Below are 16,508 nucleotides of genomic sequence, written 5' to 3' on the forward strand. Positions count from 1 at the left end.
CTCTCTCTCTCTCTCTCTCCCTCTCTCTCTCTCTCGGATGTGATGCAATCGACTGACTGTGTACTTGTAGCCACAAGTCTGGCAGCACCTCAGCTGCTGTAGAATCACATTCCTCCTGCATAGGTATGTGCAGCGTACCTACCGGAGGCGAGGGAATTAAAGCTCAGCAAAGGAAAAAGCCTTGGACTCGGAGGAGCAGCTGGTGGGATATCTCCTCTGGAAAAAGAAGAGAAGAAAAATGCTTATCTTGAGGAGTAGTTGATAAACCTTTTTTTCCCCTTCTTTTTAAAACAGAAACCAAGGCTAAAACGGGTTTGTCTACTTCAGTGTTGCTCAAACCTTTACATTTCAAGGACTGCCCTTAACTCTGACAGTGTACAAATAGAACCAAATGGACCCGTTAGGGTCCATTTGGTTCCATTTGTACACTGTCAGAGTTACAGACTTGTATAGGTCCATTTAGACCCCCATAAAGGAACCCACAGAGTCCCTGGAATCCACTTTGAGAACCACTGGTCTACTTAATAGACACGAAACACTTCACGTTAACGTGATTATTACTCAGCTATTTCAACTAGAAGTCGGGATAGAACAATAACAATTAGAGGAAATAAGGGCTCTTACACTTTCCCTGTGATGATCACTTTCCACAGACACTGACTGAGTGGGTTATTGTTCTGCTTGTTGGGAGGCGTTTCATCTGTTTCTCATCCAACCACAAGCACAGGCGGCCGTGGGTGGTGGCAGGTTTCAACATGATGTCGTCAGGGTGAAGGCTTGTCCTCCTCGAGGTGTGAAGGAGGCTAAAGTACTAATCAGAAACAAATTAGCACACTGCAACACCGTTCAATAGAGGAATAGAGGCTTGGGCAATAGGCCTGTGTGATTAATGATGGGTGAGCCATGCATTCGCCTTCAGTTTCAGGTTAGGCTACTGCAACACAATAGGAACCACAATAGATTTAATCTAGTAAGACGAGTTGTTGTAACAACAAGTAGATGACTATAGTGTATGCGGATGGATAACGTGAGTGGCAAATTGAGTGGCAAAGTGAGTTTAACGTAGTTTAAGGAAATCAGATAGGACTTTTCTGTTTGAATGTATGGGATGTCAAGTTTTTTTGCCACTCAGTAGGCGTTCCCGCCAGTGCTTAATTTGTCAATGAATAGGTGCCGGATCCCAGACTGCGTGTGTAAATGGCCGCATCCATGTTTTCTTTTTTTACGCACCCAGTAAAATATTAGCAGCAACATTTGGCACATATACTGTAAGTGGGCCATCAGAGCACTGGTAGTCAATTCATCAATTTTGGAATGATCAATCTGAATAACTGTCATATTCAAATTGTTAACAAAAATCTATGACATCATGTATACCGTACGTGTATAGCTTGTCTATTGTGTTTCACTGTGTCACTTATGAAGCACCACATCAGAAAAATGTACAAGAAATTGAACAAAAACATAAAAATATAAAGTAAAGAAAAATGCTGCAGCCAAAAGGTCTCTATTTGTAAGGATGAAAATATAAATGACCAAACAGCACTATTTTGATTTGACAGGTAAGGTCCTGGGTCCAATCAAATAGGTGCCGGATCCAAATATAGAGGTGGGGGAACATGTTCCCTTAATTAAGCACTGGTTCCCGCATAACTTCCAGGTATGATGATGATGTCATGTGCATACCCTCCATTCTGAATTTGTGCTGTTTCGTTTTCAGTTAATAGACCTACTATTGTTAAAAGTTCTACCTTAACATTTGGTCATGATCCATTGTTGTTATTTACCGCATAACCCAGGGTTGCCAACACTCCTGAATCCGGCAGGAGTCTCCTGAATTTCGACCCCATCTCCTGCGGTGCTCATGAATTGTCATTTCTCCTGGATTTCTCCTGGATTTGGTATCAAAACTGCCCAAATTCACCAGAACACAGGGAATTACAGCTACTATGTTAAAAGATTATGGGGATCCCCCGCTTGAGGGGTGGGGGCAGTGCAAGCAATCATATCATTATGATTATATTGTTTTTTAGATTGATATTCATATGCATTTGCTATATTGTTGTTGATATTCTGACATGTTATCTTGTTTATTATAGTGATGTATTATTCTGCTTTTTTGTAAATCGCTTTGGATTAAAAGCGTCTGCTAAATGCCTAAACTGTAAACTGTATCATACAGAGATATTGATTTGAGTAATGACTGGTTATTATTAGGCTACAGATGGGTCTTAATTACAATACATTGCTTCAGTAATCAAATCAATTTCTGTACTTTTTTAATGGATTAAATTGTAGCCTACCCATCATTTTCCATGCTAGTAAAGCAAGCCTGATAAAAGTATCAAACCCGCAAAGATTCTGCCGAACACAGGAAAAACTCACAGACCCCTGCTTGGGGTGTCCCCCCCCCCCCCCCCCCCATCTTGAATTATGTCCAGTCCAGTCATGTTGGCAACCCTGCCCAATAATAATAAAATAGTAAGACATAAATAAACTTGGTTCTTTTCATAGAGTACTATTTAATTTTCCTTCTCCCACCCATAGTGTTATATTATAATACAGCTCCCACCTCCCAGTTCTACGTTCCATCCTCGCACTAAAAAAAACGAAAAAAAAGAAAGAAAAAAAAAACGGGGGCGCGCAGAGAAATCGGTCCGTGTGCGGAACCATAACAACGTGTCTAAAACACACCCGGAACTATTTGAAGGGCGTACCGCTCATTACTTCCGCCGCAAGTGTCAACAACAGAAACACGTGTGTGTTGTGTGTGTGTTCGTCAACTCTCACCTCGATCAGCATCATGGTAACATTACCATTTCATATCTTCTGCTATATTTAGGCTGTAACATGTTGCTGTCAGACTGTGATGGTAGCTTATTGCTGTGTGTTTCAGCCTAAGGCTCGGCAGCAGAAGAAGAAGGCTCCAGAGAAGGTTGTCCATCCGTACAGCAGGAAGGCTGCATATCTGGCCAGAGAGGAGGTCCGTCTGGGGAAGAAGGAGAGGTGAAGGAAAAGATCGGATATTATATAGAGTTCTAGAATCAATCATAAAGGCTTGATTTATACTTAAAGCAACGCCAGGCTACTTTATTTGTACAGCATATTTTACCTCTGGTCCAGACAGCTAGCCGTGGTTAACTTAACAGACGTCGGTCTGTCTGTCTGTCTGTCTGTCTGATTGATTGATTGAATGAATGATTGAATACTTAGCAGTTTGCAACAAAAAGCACAGTTCGTGGCTTTTTTCCTTTGTATTCAACTCATAGAAAATAATTATTTCGTCCCTGGGTGGATTCGAACCACCAACCTTTCGGTTAACAGCCGAACGCGCTAACCGGTTGCGCCAGGGCTGGGGAACAATTGCCTACCTAGGGGGGGAAGGGGGGAAAAAATGGAAGGGGAGAGGGGGAGAAGGGGGAAGAAGGAAAAAAGAGGAGAAAGAGAGAAAGAAAGAGAAAACGAGCGTGGAAGGGATGAAAAATGCAACAGGCCAGTGTTCGTGTGCATCTCCCCAGTGATCTGTCCAAGTGGTTTATGAGTATATATGATAGATTCATGAAAATTGTGACTTTTGTCGATTTTAGGTATGGTTGGTGAGGATCCGAAGGTCGTGGGTTTGATTCCCACCTACGCCGGGTCAGGTGTTCGATTCCCACCTACGCCATGCAAAAATAAAACTCAATGAATGAAAGAAACGTCCTCATTGTTTTAACCATCTCTAAATGGACCACAAAATCAATTTTCTCACCATCATCTAACCTATTTGTACTATTGTATTACTACAATATAACATGTAGGCCTACGATACATTGGCACATATTGACAGATGCCTGTTAAGTATAACCCTTGTGAGACTGTACTTCATTCATAGATGTATTGTACATCTATTTATATTCACTGGTGATAGACGTACACAGTATAGATGCATTTATATATTCACTGTACATTTTATGTATTGTTATACTTATAATTATTATTATTTTATATAATTATATAACATAATTATTTTCTCTTATTCAGAGATCCACTGCAAATGCAGATCAGTATTTATTTCATCTTGGTTTGGAACAAATTCACTTTGTATTTCATTCATTCTAACTAATGCTGCTGACATTTCTTTTAAAATCGTACTCTGTATGAGTTACAACAAACAAACATCAACAATATTATGACATCTGGACTTATTTCCAATGGGGATCAACAAAGTCAACCATTGAGGTAAAAGCATAACATATTTCATTAAGTAAAAAAATGCAACTGCATGAAAGGTAAATATAATTTTAATCTAAAAGATTCAAATACAACAGGGTATTAATCCCACATACAACATAAACATGGTGACAACAAACATATATGAATACATCATCACTCTTGGGTGGAAACCCTGTATGTCCAAAACGTTACTTATCACTATTTAAAAAGTATCTAAAATAGTGAAAATAACTGATCTACAAGCTGACAACACGTCAGCATCTTGTGGGCCTATATATCTGCTAACATGGTGAAAATAGACGATCTACAAACTGACAACACTTTGATGTGTTGTGGGCTTGTAGATCTGCTATTTTCACTACTTTTATGCAACACTCGTGTATGATAAAGTAGGGCATTCATTTACAATAAAATAAAAGGAATGGGACATGGTTTCTGCCCGACAGCGACAATATGTTGATGGCTCTGGTGGCATCACACTTTGCACAAGAATAATAAAACAAGTCTCAACTACATCACAAATTTAAGTAAGGGAGAGGCAAACATCTGCTCATTTATTTTTTGTTGTCTGCTAGCCACTCCTCTTTTGATATGGTGTCTGTATTTTTGGGCAGTGTACAGTATTATGTCCTGTTTCCTGTGTTCTGAACTGGCCACTTTCTGCATGAATTTGCCTGCACTGTCCGCTTGTTGAATCTGGCCGTGGAGGCGCTTCGCCTTTGGTGAAGAGGTGCAGAGAGAACAGCTGAGGTCTGGGAGACAGCAAAGGAGAAATAGAGAGAAATATGTATAATCAATACAAATTCAGTGTCACACAGGTGACAGTTTATGTTTGCCTATGTGATAATACAGTATGCCCATCACACATCAGATCCCACCGTGGCATTATCTTTTTTTAGCAGCCATCATGCAGGGGCCATCTATGTCTGTACACAGACATTTGTATGTGGCACAGATTTACACACTATTATAATGTTCTTATTTTGATCATAAGATCCAATTACAGAATGTCAAGTCTCCATACAGGTTTTCGTCAGAATATGTATGACACTGATATACTGGTTCTCAAATGTTTTATTTGCACAGACCCTTAACTCTGAGTGTCTTTATGGTTTTGATTGAATAGTTACTTTGTTAGCAGTTCACAAAGGAAAAGCACAGTACAGTTCAGAATCAGATACAAGGTCTACTAATAGGATTTAAACCCAAGAAAGCACAATGGCTTGTTTACATGTGGGTCCTTTTGTACTAAATGTATAAGAGAAACACATAGATCTATAAACCACTAATTTGTTTGTTATGCTTTGTTGATGAGCCAAATGTAGTTTTCTCCTTTTCACTTTCATTAACATACTATATGACTCCTTATCTTAATGTTTCAATGACACTGACAATACCTTAAAAATATATATACATATAATAATAGCCTAATATTGCAATAGCAGGACAGTAACTTAGCTATGTAATCCATAGGATAGGCCTATATTAAAATGTCTTTACAAATAAAGCATTAACTAGATAGTATTGGCCAGCCATGGATCAAATGAAAGACAGTAGCAGACACCATCACCATGCCTATTGCCTACTTGTTATTGTATGTATGGTAATGCATTTCATGCAGATGACCAGACCATTACCATAGTAATTTGTAGAAGTCACGAAACTTACCTTGAGTGTTAGGATAACAAAGCCAGTGTCCAAGTGTCCATTGCATCCAAAGGTCTCTAAGTGACAATTGTTTGTTTTTAAACGTGACAACGTCGGACGCTGCATTAAGAGAATGTGGCTCACTTCACTCTACAGCTGTTCATAGCCCTCCCGTGTGGTTTCTATTTGCTGCTCTGTGCTCGGATGCCGTCTAGAGCCCGCCTACTGTATCCGGTAATGTGTAAGCCCACGTTAAAGCAAGTAGCGTTTCCATATCCGCTCTGGCCCCAGACCGGAACAGCGACCCGAAAAGACGGCGCGTGATTGGTTGGAATCCCGCGAGGGACGTTGTGTTTTGATCGGGGGAGGGAGGGGAGGGGAGGAGGAATGAAAAAGGAGTGCGGCGATTTTATTGGCAGACGGACGGGCGTGCTACGGGAGGCGTTCCGATTGGAAAGAAACCACCGCGGGGGAGATCTTCCATTGGCGACAATTGAACTCGGCCTCTTTTTATTTGGACGCGAGGAGCCCCGCCGTTGGCCAGTAAAGGAGGAAGCGAGGTAGGCGAGCGCTCGCCGGGTAGCGCCACAGAGACTGTGTTGCTATTTGGTCATATGACTGTCATTTTTCAGGGCCAGTCCAGACAGAGCCGTTAGCTAGTTCAGCTCTGGACAAGAGCTAACCAGTACGGCGCCGTACAGACATCTGCGTCACGCATCATCATCTTATCGTCTGAGAATGGCCACTGGGGGCGCCGTACTAATGCATTGTCAATGGAAGGTTGTTTGGTTTTTTGTCGTTGCCGTGTCTCTAGCTCAACCGCAGCCTGTACGCTCTTGAAGAGACACGGCAACGACAAAACACCAAACAACCTTGCATTGAGAATGCATTAGTACGGCGCACCCAGTGGCCATTCTCATACGATAAGATGATGATGCGTGACGCAGATGTCTGTACGGCGCCTAACACATTTCAACAACAAGCGATTCATCTGCCACGCTGACACACAAAACATCTAGCAACAATAATACATGAAATCATGGCCACCTCCCTGACGGAATGCCCAGACTTATTGTGTTGTAATTTTGCAACACAGTTCAAATGTTAAGTGATTAAAACATTTGAATACTTTGATTAGAATTGTTATTGGGTCTGGTGTCCAGATGTGTTATAACAGCCTAGTGTTTCCTTTCCCAATGCTGCCTGAAGGATGAGGATGTTTTAGGATCTGATTCTATAAATGTCTTTAAAAAAATATGTCGTTCCAGGGACCCCAGAAAAAAAAAAAATAGTTAAAAATGTCCGCTTAAAAACATATATGTATTTCAGAGATTTGCACAAATTGTCATGAACTTTCAAAAATGGCAGATCTACAAGCTCACAGCGCGGCACTCGGTGCCGCACTGTGAGCTTGTATATCTGCTATTATTGAATAGCCAAAGTATGAATTAATGGTTAAAGTGGTTTAACTGTAAAGTGACACAGATGCTTTCCAGGTCTTAAAGGAGTAGTTCACCCCCAAAATGTGTTTTTTCTTCTTTTTTTTTCTATTGATTACTCACGCCATGGAGACTTGAGTTCAATAATAATTTGTTGTATTTGTCGCATTCCTAAAACAATGATTTGGTTACAATACATTTACCCCCATTGGGGTTTAAAACGTCATCTAACGGTTGTCATTGTCTGACGTTGTAGACAGAAGAGTGAGAAAAAGACACGCCTGAACAGCATTGGTGAGTCTATGATGGTGACTTGACTTTTATTTACTGAATTACTGTCTGTCTGTTTCAGTACATTGTACAACAGGGGTCTTCAACGTTTTCAGGCCAAGGAACCTTAGCTGAGAGAGAGATGAAGCAGGAACCCCCACAACCTTATCATAGATTCCATATAGTTTCATTGTTTGACAGCACGATCATCAGTGTATTTTGGATTCGTGTCAATTTGTGTTTTCAGATATTTAAACACTTGAACCGTCAATACGTCAACGTTGTGACGTGACGTCATGACCACGGTAACCAAAGCAGATAATATGTAGACGCAGGGCAGCTTTGGGCTGACGCTGTTAAAATCAGTCAGAACGCACAGATCAGACACTTGCAAATGCAGTGTGAAAAGTCGGGCCAAAAGATCAGATTTGAGAACCAAATCGGATTTGGTCTGGATTTAACTGCAGTGTAAAGCCGGCCTTAGTCTGCTCTTTTTCCCTTCTACACCAGATCTCTTTGCTGAAAATAGTCGATCTACTTGTAGATCTGCTATTTTTGGCTAAAGTTCTCAGAATATGGATACTAGAGTTCAAGTGTTTAATGTAAAAAAGGTTCTATCACTCAGTTTTGGAGGACCCCTTGTAGTAACTCTGAGGACCCCCTAAGGGTCCCAGACCCCCTGTTGAAGACCCCTGATCTACAGTATTACTGACTGACACTGGGGGCTATGAGATGATATCTACTATTAGTGTGTGTGTGTGTGTGTGTGTGTGTTTTTCTGTGTGACAGGTGACAGGCTGTTATGGTTTCAAGGCCAGCTGGATCCGACAAAGACAACGTACACCAAGAAAGAGGCCTGTGAGGTCATTGAAAGGTGAACTCAAATGTATAAACTAGGTTTTCTAGGCGTTTCCTAAACCCACCATGATTGAGTTAAAACCCGCCTCGCGGAAGCGCCCCTCTCAATGATCTAAAGTATGAAAGTGCGTATGAACGTTAGTGCTGCTCGCTCAAGTGCAAAGCAATACTGAACCTACGCCCTACCGATCCGTTACAATAATACACGCAGCATAATACGCCCAAAGCCATATCCAAACTATAACAATTTAACTGATAATTAGTAAGAGTTTTTATTTTGAGCACAGTAGTGACAAATTAATAGCTTTCTCAGTACATTTTTCTCTTTAGCAAAGTTACAAAGTTTTACCTTTTTTAAGCACATTACAAAGTAAGTTTCAATTTATTTTTTTTATTTTTTTGCAGTTTATTTTGAGCACTGTAGTGACAATAGCTGTGCATTGTGCAAAAGCAGGCTTTTCTCAATAGCCTACAAGTTTTATATTGTATTCATGCCGTTACTAGGTCTGACTTTATCCACCCTCCATGTGTCCGGCAAGGATTTCAGCCACTCCTGGAAGTCTTCGCGTTTCCTCGAGGCGGGTCTTAACTCAATCCTGGTGGGGTTAGGAAACATGCATTTTCTAGACGTGCTCATTTATATGTTTCATTTGTTTTGTATTTTTTTTTTCTGAATTAAACGGCTACCAGGGAAAAATGTATCGTCGTTGTCGGGCGGAAACCTTGTATGTCCAAAACTCTTCGTTTTGCATTTATCATTTTAAAAATGATTTAAACTAGTGAAAACAGCCGATCTACAAGCACACAACGCCTCGCACCTGCGAGGCATTGTGTGCTTGTAGATCTGCTGTTTTCACTACCTGTGCGACGGCCTTGTTTGATGAAGCAGGGCTTTACTTAGCGAAAAAATGTACAAATGTGAAACTTGGAGATACGAGGTTTCTGCCCGACAGTGACGATACACGGTATGTGATTCTCAGCAGTTCATATCAGTTCACTCAGCGTCCTGTATGAGGTTTGTGAGGCAGAAGAACAATTTCCTGCAATGTCATCCGATTGCCTCACAATCGACCTCCACTGCGTGTCTGCGTCTGAGCGGTGGGGTTATTTTGCAACCTGCTTGCGTGATACGAAAGTGACTAGGGTTGGGATCCAGAACGGGATCCAACTAGGGCTGTCACAATTATTACATAATCGTCTAGTCGCAATTATTTGAGGTAATCGCAATTATTTTGCATAAAATCGTCATAATCGTTTCCATGTTGAGAAATGTTGATATAGTTCCAAACACTTTAAAAAAAGTAGTGGAAATAGCAGCAGATCTACAAGCTCACAATGTGTCGCATCGCGACACGTTGTGAGCTTGTAGATTTTGTAGATCTAGCTTGTAGATCTATTTCCACTATCAATGTTCTTTTTTTAAGTATAAAGTTGTCAAATATCTCAGTAATTTCTTTGTATATTTAAGTTATGTGTCATAATTGCCATGTGCAACTTTCTTTCGGAAAATGTTTGAAAATGTTTTCAACATGGAAAAGACTATGACGATTATGCAAAATAATTGCGATTATGTAATAATTGTGACCGGCCTAGACGTGACCTGATCCAAAATCATTGTAATGCTCATGTACTACTTATTTGTTGTGTGTGTTTGTGTGTGTGTGTGTGTGTGTGCGTGTGTGTGTAGATACCTCCACAGGTTTGACTCTGAGCTAGAGCAGATAGAGTTGGTCAACGGGATCAAGGGTCGCCAGGGTCGTCACCATGGCGCCCGGGAGACGGTGATCACGCAGACCATAGAGCGAGAGCGAGCGCTGTACGAGACCAACGGGATCGGTGAGTGTCTCTTTGAAAGTCACTTCTGTACATGTAACCTTTGGAGAAGCTTAAGTATTCCACCAGGGGCTCTGTCCAGAAATTCTTTAAGGTTTGGCAGCCATTCTTGAACTATTTCAGGGTTAAATTCCCGGCTGGGGACGCTCAGGCATAGGACGTGAATTTCATGACAAACATTTTGTATGACAAGTGACATTTCGTGGACAAATTATGTACATAATCATTTGTATTTTTAATTTTTAATTTTATTTTGTGTCATATTTTTAGCTTTGTATTATTGTACTTTTCTTTTAGATGTATTATTGTACTGTGTAGTTCTGTGACATTTGTTGGAATGTGTGTTTATCTGTAAAATCGAAAATTCAATAAAAACAATTTAATAATAATGTACATGTAACCTTGTGAAGCAGACATTTTCAACCTTTACTTCATTTCAGGGCCTATTTTGGGCTAAAGTTGTCAGAATATGGACGCTAGGGTTCAAGTGGGTTAATATAAAGAAAAGGAGAAAAAAAGGTTTCTATCACTCAAATATTTGGAGGGCTCCCTTAGGGTGGATCTTAAATTACCTTTTTTTGATTTTCTTGAGTCTCACCCCCCAATTATGTTCCAATGTACAAAAAACTGCTTTGGTTAAAATTTTGTTGAATTTCAAGCATATTTAGAGGTAGCTCAATCAAGTCAAAGATTGTACATTTTATTGATCAAAATCGAATTGCACTGCAGGCACATTTAAGTTATACATTACACATTATTCTTATACTAAGCACAGAAATTATATTTTTTAAGCTTACAAATCTAAACACAAATCTGTTTACATGTTTGTCATATGTCAAACCAGAATTAATGTATTGTAGGAAATAGCAAAGCAAAGAATGACAATTTGCAATTTTTCATTTAACGTGCACAATGACATGTCTTTATTGCACACTCTTCAATCATACTCACAACACACAACAAGCACACAGCCCCACTTCCTTGCTTACCCCCAAACCCCCAAAAGTCACTGCCGTATAGCAATTCAGTAGTTATTGATCAATTAAAGTTTGTTTACGGCAATCGGGATACTTGTGCCGATAGTCCTGCACAATTTGCAGCAAGCATTGGAGTTGGGACTCATCTTTAGTAATGAGACCACAATATTCTTGTATTAGGGCAACCCCACGCTCTGCATGATCATTGACAACATTCATCGCCTTCACTACAGCCATAGCTTCTTGGTAGTCCTCCCTGGGCTCCCACTCAAAGCACCTTGGAAAAAATCTTCAATGTTCTTCCTTGCAATTGTTCCAAGGTCAACAGTAATTCTCTTCATATGCCCTGTTCACCATAAGTGATTGGAAAACTTTTGAGAAGCAGCTTTAGACACCTCAGCATTTATTGATGAACCGGATACCTCCGGTTCAGAGCTCCAGGAGCTACCCATCATGCCCGTTGGATGGCAAAGGTTATTTATTGTATGAAGATCTGGATGTTTCATGGCCAATTCAAACTGACCTTCAGGGAAGACAAAGCATGCATGGATTTGTGCATTTTTGCAGTTTGCAATTATGTGAAGGCATGGATGATGGCACCTGTTACTGTCAGCGCTCCACTAAATGACTTGGCAGCTGTTAAAATCGTTGTTGGAATATTCATCAATAAATGCTGAGGTGTCTAAAGCTGCTTCTCAAAAGTTTTCCAATCACTTATGGTATTTGGCTCCAGAGATCGTCGGACTTGCATTGTTTGACAGTCAAGTGAGCGCGCAAACAAAGAGGCTGATGGTGAGAGCCATGAAAGATGGAAATGAAGATCATGAACAGGGGCATATGAAGATAATTACTGTTGACCTTGGAACAATTGCAAGGAAGAACATTGAAGTACTTTTCAAAATGATGGATCTCCCAGATGACTTCCTTGACGTTGATCCCGATGAGCCCAGGGTGGACTACCAAGAAGCTCTGGCTGTAGTGAAGGCGATGAATGTTGTCAATGATCATGCAGAGCGTGGGGTTGCCCTAATACAAGAATATTGTGGTCTCATTACTAAAGATGAGTCCCAACTCCAGTACTTGCTGCAAATTGTGCAGAACCATCGGCACAAGTATCCCGATAGCCGTAAACAAACTTTAATTGATCAGTAACTACTGAATTGCTATACTGCAGTGACTTTCAGGGGTTTTGGGGGTAAACAAGGAAGTGGGGCTGTGTGCTTGTTTTGTGTTGTGAGTATAATTGAAGAATGTGCAATAAAGACATGTCATTGTGCACGTTAAATGAAAAATAGCAATTTGTCATTCTTTGCTTTGCTATTTCCTACAATACATTAATTCTGGTTTGACATATGACACACATGTAATCAGATTTGTGTTTAGATTTGTAAGCTTAAAAAATATAATTTCTGTGCTTAGTATAAGAATAATGTGTAATGTATAACTTAAATGTGCCTGCAGTGCAATTCGATTTTGACCAATAAAATGTACAATCTTTGACTTGATTGAGCTACCTCTAAATATGCTTGAAATTCAACCAAATTTTAACCAAAGCAGTTTTTTGTAAATTGGAACATAATTGGGGGGTGAGACTCAAGACAATCTAAAAAAGGTAATTTAAGCTCCACCCTAGGCTCCCTGTAGTAACTCTGAGGACCCCCTAGGGGTCCCAGACCCCCTGTTGAAGACCCCTGTCTTACAGTACTAGTACTACATGCTGTTTACATTTCCGACTAATGAAGTATTCAATCAATCAATGGCGCTAAACAAACAAAACCTATGTGTTATTGGTTTCCTTTTCCCCAGAGATCCCAGATATCATCAATACAAAGAATCTGAAGACATTCAGGTGAGTTAACCCATTTAGAACGGGTACACATTTTGTGTATCATTATTTTATGCTTTAACTATTGAAAAATAGCAGATATACAAGCTCACAGCGCGGCACCGAGTGCCGCGCTGCAAGCTTGTAGATCTGCTATTTTTGAAAAGTCGTGAACATTAGAATTTTGACCCGATTCTATAAGTGTCTTTTGAATCCTTCTAATTCTAGGCCTAAATGGGTAAAAGTCTCATACCTGTGGGTAAAATGACACTGATCTTGAGCAAAACAAACCCCCAGACAGTTTTGTCACAATAACTGCAACATTGCAATACCGTGCCACTTAACACCACAGGAGATGGCAAGTAACTGCCACAACTGCTTTGTTCTGTAATATTCATGAAGCTATGCACTTCCAGGTTATACTTCAATGAATGTGTATGTTGTAGGAATGGGACGATGTGAACATTTCATATCACGATTATTGTGACAAAAGAAATCGCAATTTACGATTTTACTCGCGATAATCAAAATCCATTATCCTGAGGTGGAACATTTGCCAAAAAATTGCCGATCTACAAGCTCACGACGCGTTGTGAGCTTGTAGATCTGCTATTTTTTGGCAAAGACATTTGAGAGACTGAAAAAAGACTGTATCAAGTATGTACAGTATATTATAAGTACCTTTTACCTATTATAGAGGGTTTAAGTGGTACCGGATATGCAGCTCGGCAAATAAAAGCTGAATTGATCCCAGCGCCTGACGGAGGACGATATCACGATAAATTAAATCTCCACGATACGATTATCGCGAGTGTTTCTTATCACAATAAACGATAGTATCGCTTATCCTCCCATCCCTAGCTGTGCCATTCTTTCCATCCAAAGATGTTGTGTAATTTGTTCTTCTTCAAATAGCCGTTTGACTCTTATCTATGTAATCTGCCAAAGATTTGGCGTGACGCCTAGAGCTTTGTGTGTGTGTGTGTGCGTGCGTGCTGATCGATATTGACAGAGAGTGGAGCGGTGACCTAAAGAAACTCCCAAACATCAAAATGAAGAAGATTTCGAGCAAAGACGCGACAACGACGACAACAGCAACAACAGAAGAAGAAGAAGAGAAACTCTTGGCAGGAGAGGAGGAAGCTGGTGATGATGATGATGATGATGCTGAGCTGGGAGATGAGGAGGAAGAGGATGATGACTTGTTGGAGGACATGGAGTTACTGGGCTAACACGGAGAAAACGACGGACACAAATTGAGACTCTTGGCGGGTCGGTGCTGCTGGAACCAGGGGTGTCTTACCAAATTCTGGGCCCTGGGTGGGTACAAGGATTCGCTCACGTTTTGTGCTTTAACTATTAAAAAATAGCAGATATACAAGCTCACAGCGCGGCACCGAGTGCCGCGCTGCGAGCTTGTAGATCTGCTATTTTTGAAAAAATCGTGAAAACTTGTGCAGAGTCCTACAGTTTCTATGTCAGTGGTGCTCAAATATTTTCATGCGAAGGACCCCCCAAAATGACATTTATTTGGCCACGGACCCCCATCTCAAAATATTTAGTTCCAGGGACCCCCCCAGAAGCAAAATATGAGTTACAAATATTCTCTTGAAAAGTACATATATTCAAAGATTTGCACACATTTACACGACTTTTCATGAATAGCAGATCTACAAGCTCGCAGCACTCAATAGCTAAAGTATAAATTAATTAAGGCCCCTCCACCTTGGGCCCTAGTAACTCAGCCCCACTTTCTCCCCCCCTTGTGACGCCCCTGACTGGCACAATATGAGACACTACGAGCACCCATTAACACTGCTGAGACAAGCACCAGCCACAGGTTGTGTAACTCAGTGGTTCTCAAACTTTCTTTTTTTTTTATTTAACCCATTTAGTACACATTATTGTGTATCATTATTTTATGCTTTAACTATTGAAAAATAGCAGATATACAAGCTCACGGCGCGAGTGCCGCGCTGCGAGCTTGTAGATCTGCTATTTTTGAAAAATCGCGAAAATTTGAATTTCGACCCGATTCTATAAGTGTCTTTCGAATCCTTCTAAGATTTTCTTTTTAAAACCTATGTTTCTATGTCAGCAATCTGGCCAGCCATCGTCGGCAGCTCTACGATCATTCCATTAGATACAGATTCCCATTGACCAACACTGTATGCCTCGTTATTAATGAGTCTCTGTCTGTTTTTATACATATAGATATACGTATAACTATTTGACCGGTGGTGAGCTGCTTTAAATGTGAAGTGATAAACTCCTCTTGACGGTGCTGAGAAGATACCTGTAGATGGATCGTATGCGTTGCCGATGTTAGTGATGACATTCTTGTAGACAATAGTGCTGGTTCTAATTGGTGTAAATTCTCCATTAATACCCAAACCAGAAGAAAAGGCCACCTTTGGTTGTTTAGGTCCTTTTCACTTAAATGGAGCTCAGTTAGTCTGTTCTTGAGAGACTACTATGTCTCAAACCTTTTCATGTGAAGGACCCCCAAAATGATATTTATTTGGCCACGGACCCCCATCTCAAAATATGCTGTTCCAGGGACCACCCAGAAGCAAAATTTGAGTTACAAACGTTCGCTTTGAAAATACATATATTCAAATATTTGCACAGATTTTCACAACTTTTTCAAAAATAGCAGATCTACAAGCTCGCAGCGCGGCACTCGGTGCCGCGCTGTGAGCTTGTATATCTGCTATTTTTCACTGGTTAAAGCATTCAATAATTCTAGGCCTAAATGGGTCTGAGAGTGTACAAATGAACCTGTAATGGTCCATTTGGAACCACCTCAAGTAACCCAGAGGGTCCCTCTACCCCACTTTGAGGAAATAGTGCTGTAACCTGTTGAAATGAACATTTACTTCCTCAGAGATTTTTCATTAAAAAAAATAATTGTTAAACCACTTCCAACTTGGCATCCCCGATTTCCGGGCATGAATGCTCACAATGTGTCGCAAAGTAATGCATTGTGAGCTTGTTGATCTGCTATTTTAGTTATACTCTGTACAATTAAGTATATATATAGGGCTTAAGTGGTTTAAATAACAAGTGCTTGCCAGTTACCCAGAGCGAGTTCTGTATCCCGTTCAAGCTTTAGCAGGAATAGAAATTATGATTTTTCAACCGTGGTACAGTCACTCATGACATTAACCATTCAGATGCTTTGCCATCGATGAAAAGTGTGATGCCATGTTCAAACATTTACTTGTAAGTTGTCAGTAGGGCCGTCGTTGAATAAAGACATTTTTTGGCCCGTACTTCAAACATGCTAGGCTCCGTGTGGTGGCAGGACTGTGTAACCAAACAGAGAGAACATGCATTGAACATAAGCAAACAGATGTTGGTGCTGCTTGATTAGGTTCATAGTAGGGGTGGGTGATATGGTGATAAATATCGTTGAGACGATACAATGTCTCCACGATATGG

At 40.5% G+C, this 16,508-nt stretch overlaps 1 protein-coding gene across 1 annotated transcript; it reads left to right on the top strand.

Annotated features, from left to right (window-relative positions):
• The first annotated feature begins 2,724 nt into the window (after positions 1–2,724).
• Positions 2,725–15,770, top strand: tma16 (translation machinery associated 16 homolog). The gene is made up of 7 exons (XM_080721387.1): positions 2,725–2,806; positions 2,897–3,006; positions 7,558–7,595; positions 8,361–8,445; positions 10,117–10,265; positions 13,046–13,088; positions 14,077–15,770. The coding sequence occupies exons 1-7, from the start codon at positions 2,804–2,806 to the stop codon at positions 14,294–14,296; spliced, it is 648 nt and encodes a 215-aa protein (XP_080577513.1). The 5' UTR covers positions 2,725–2,803; the 3' UTR covers positions 14,297–15,770.
• Positions 15,771–16,508: the final 738 nt, after the last annotated feature.

Source organism: Nannobrachium achirus (genome assembly GCF_963921795.1).
Source record: "Nannobrachium achirus genome assembly, chromosome: 3".
In the NCBI taxonomy this organism is placed as follows: domain Eukaryota; kingdom Metazoa; phylum Chordata; class Actinopteri; order Myctophiformes; family Myctophidae; genus Nannobrachium; species Nannobrachium achirus.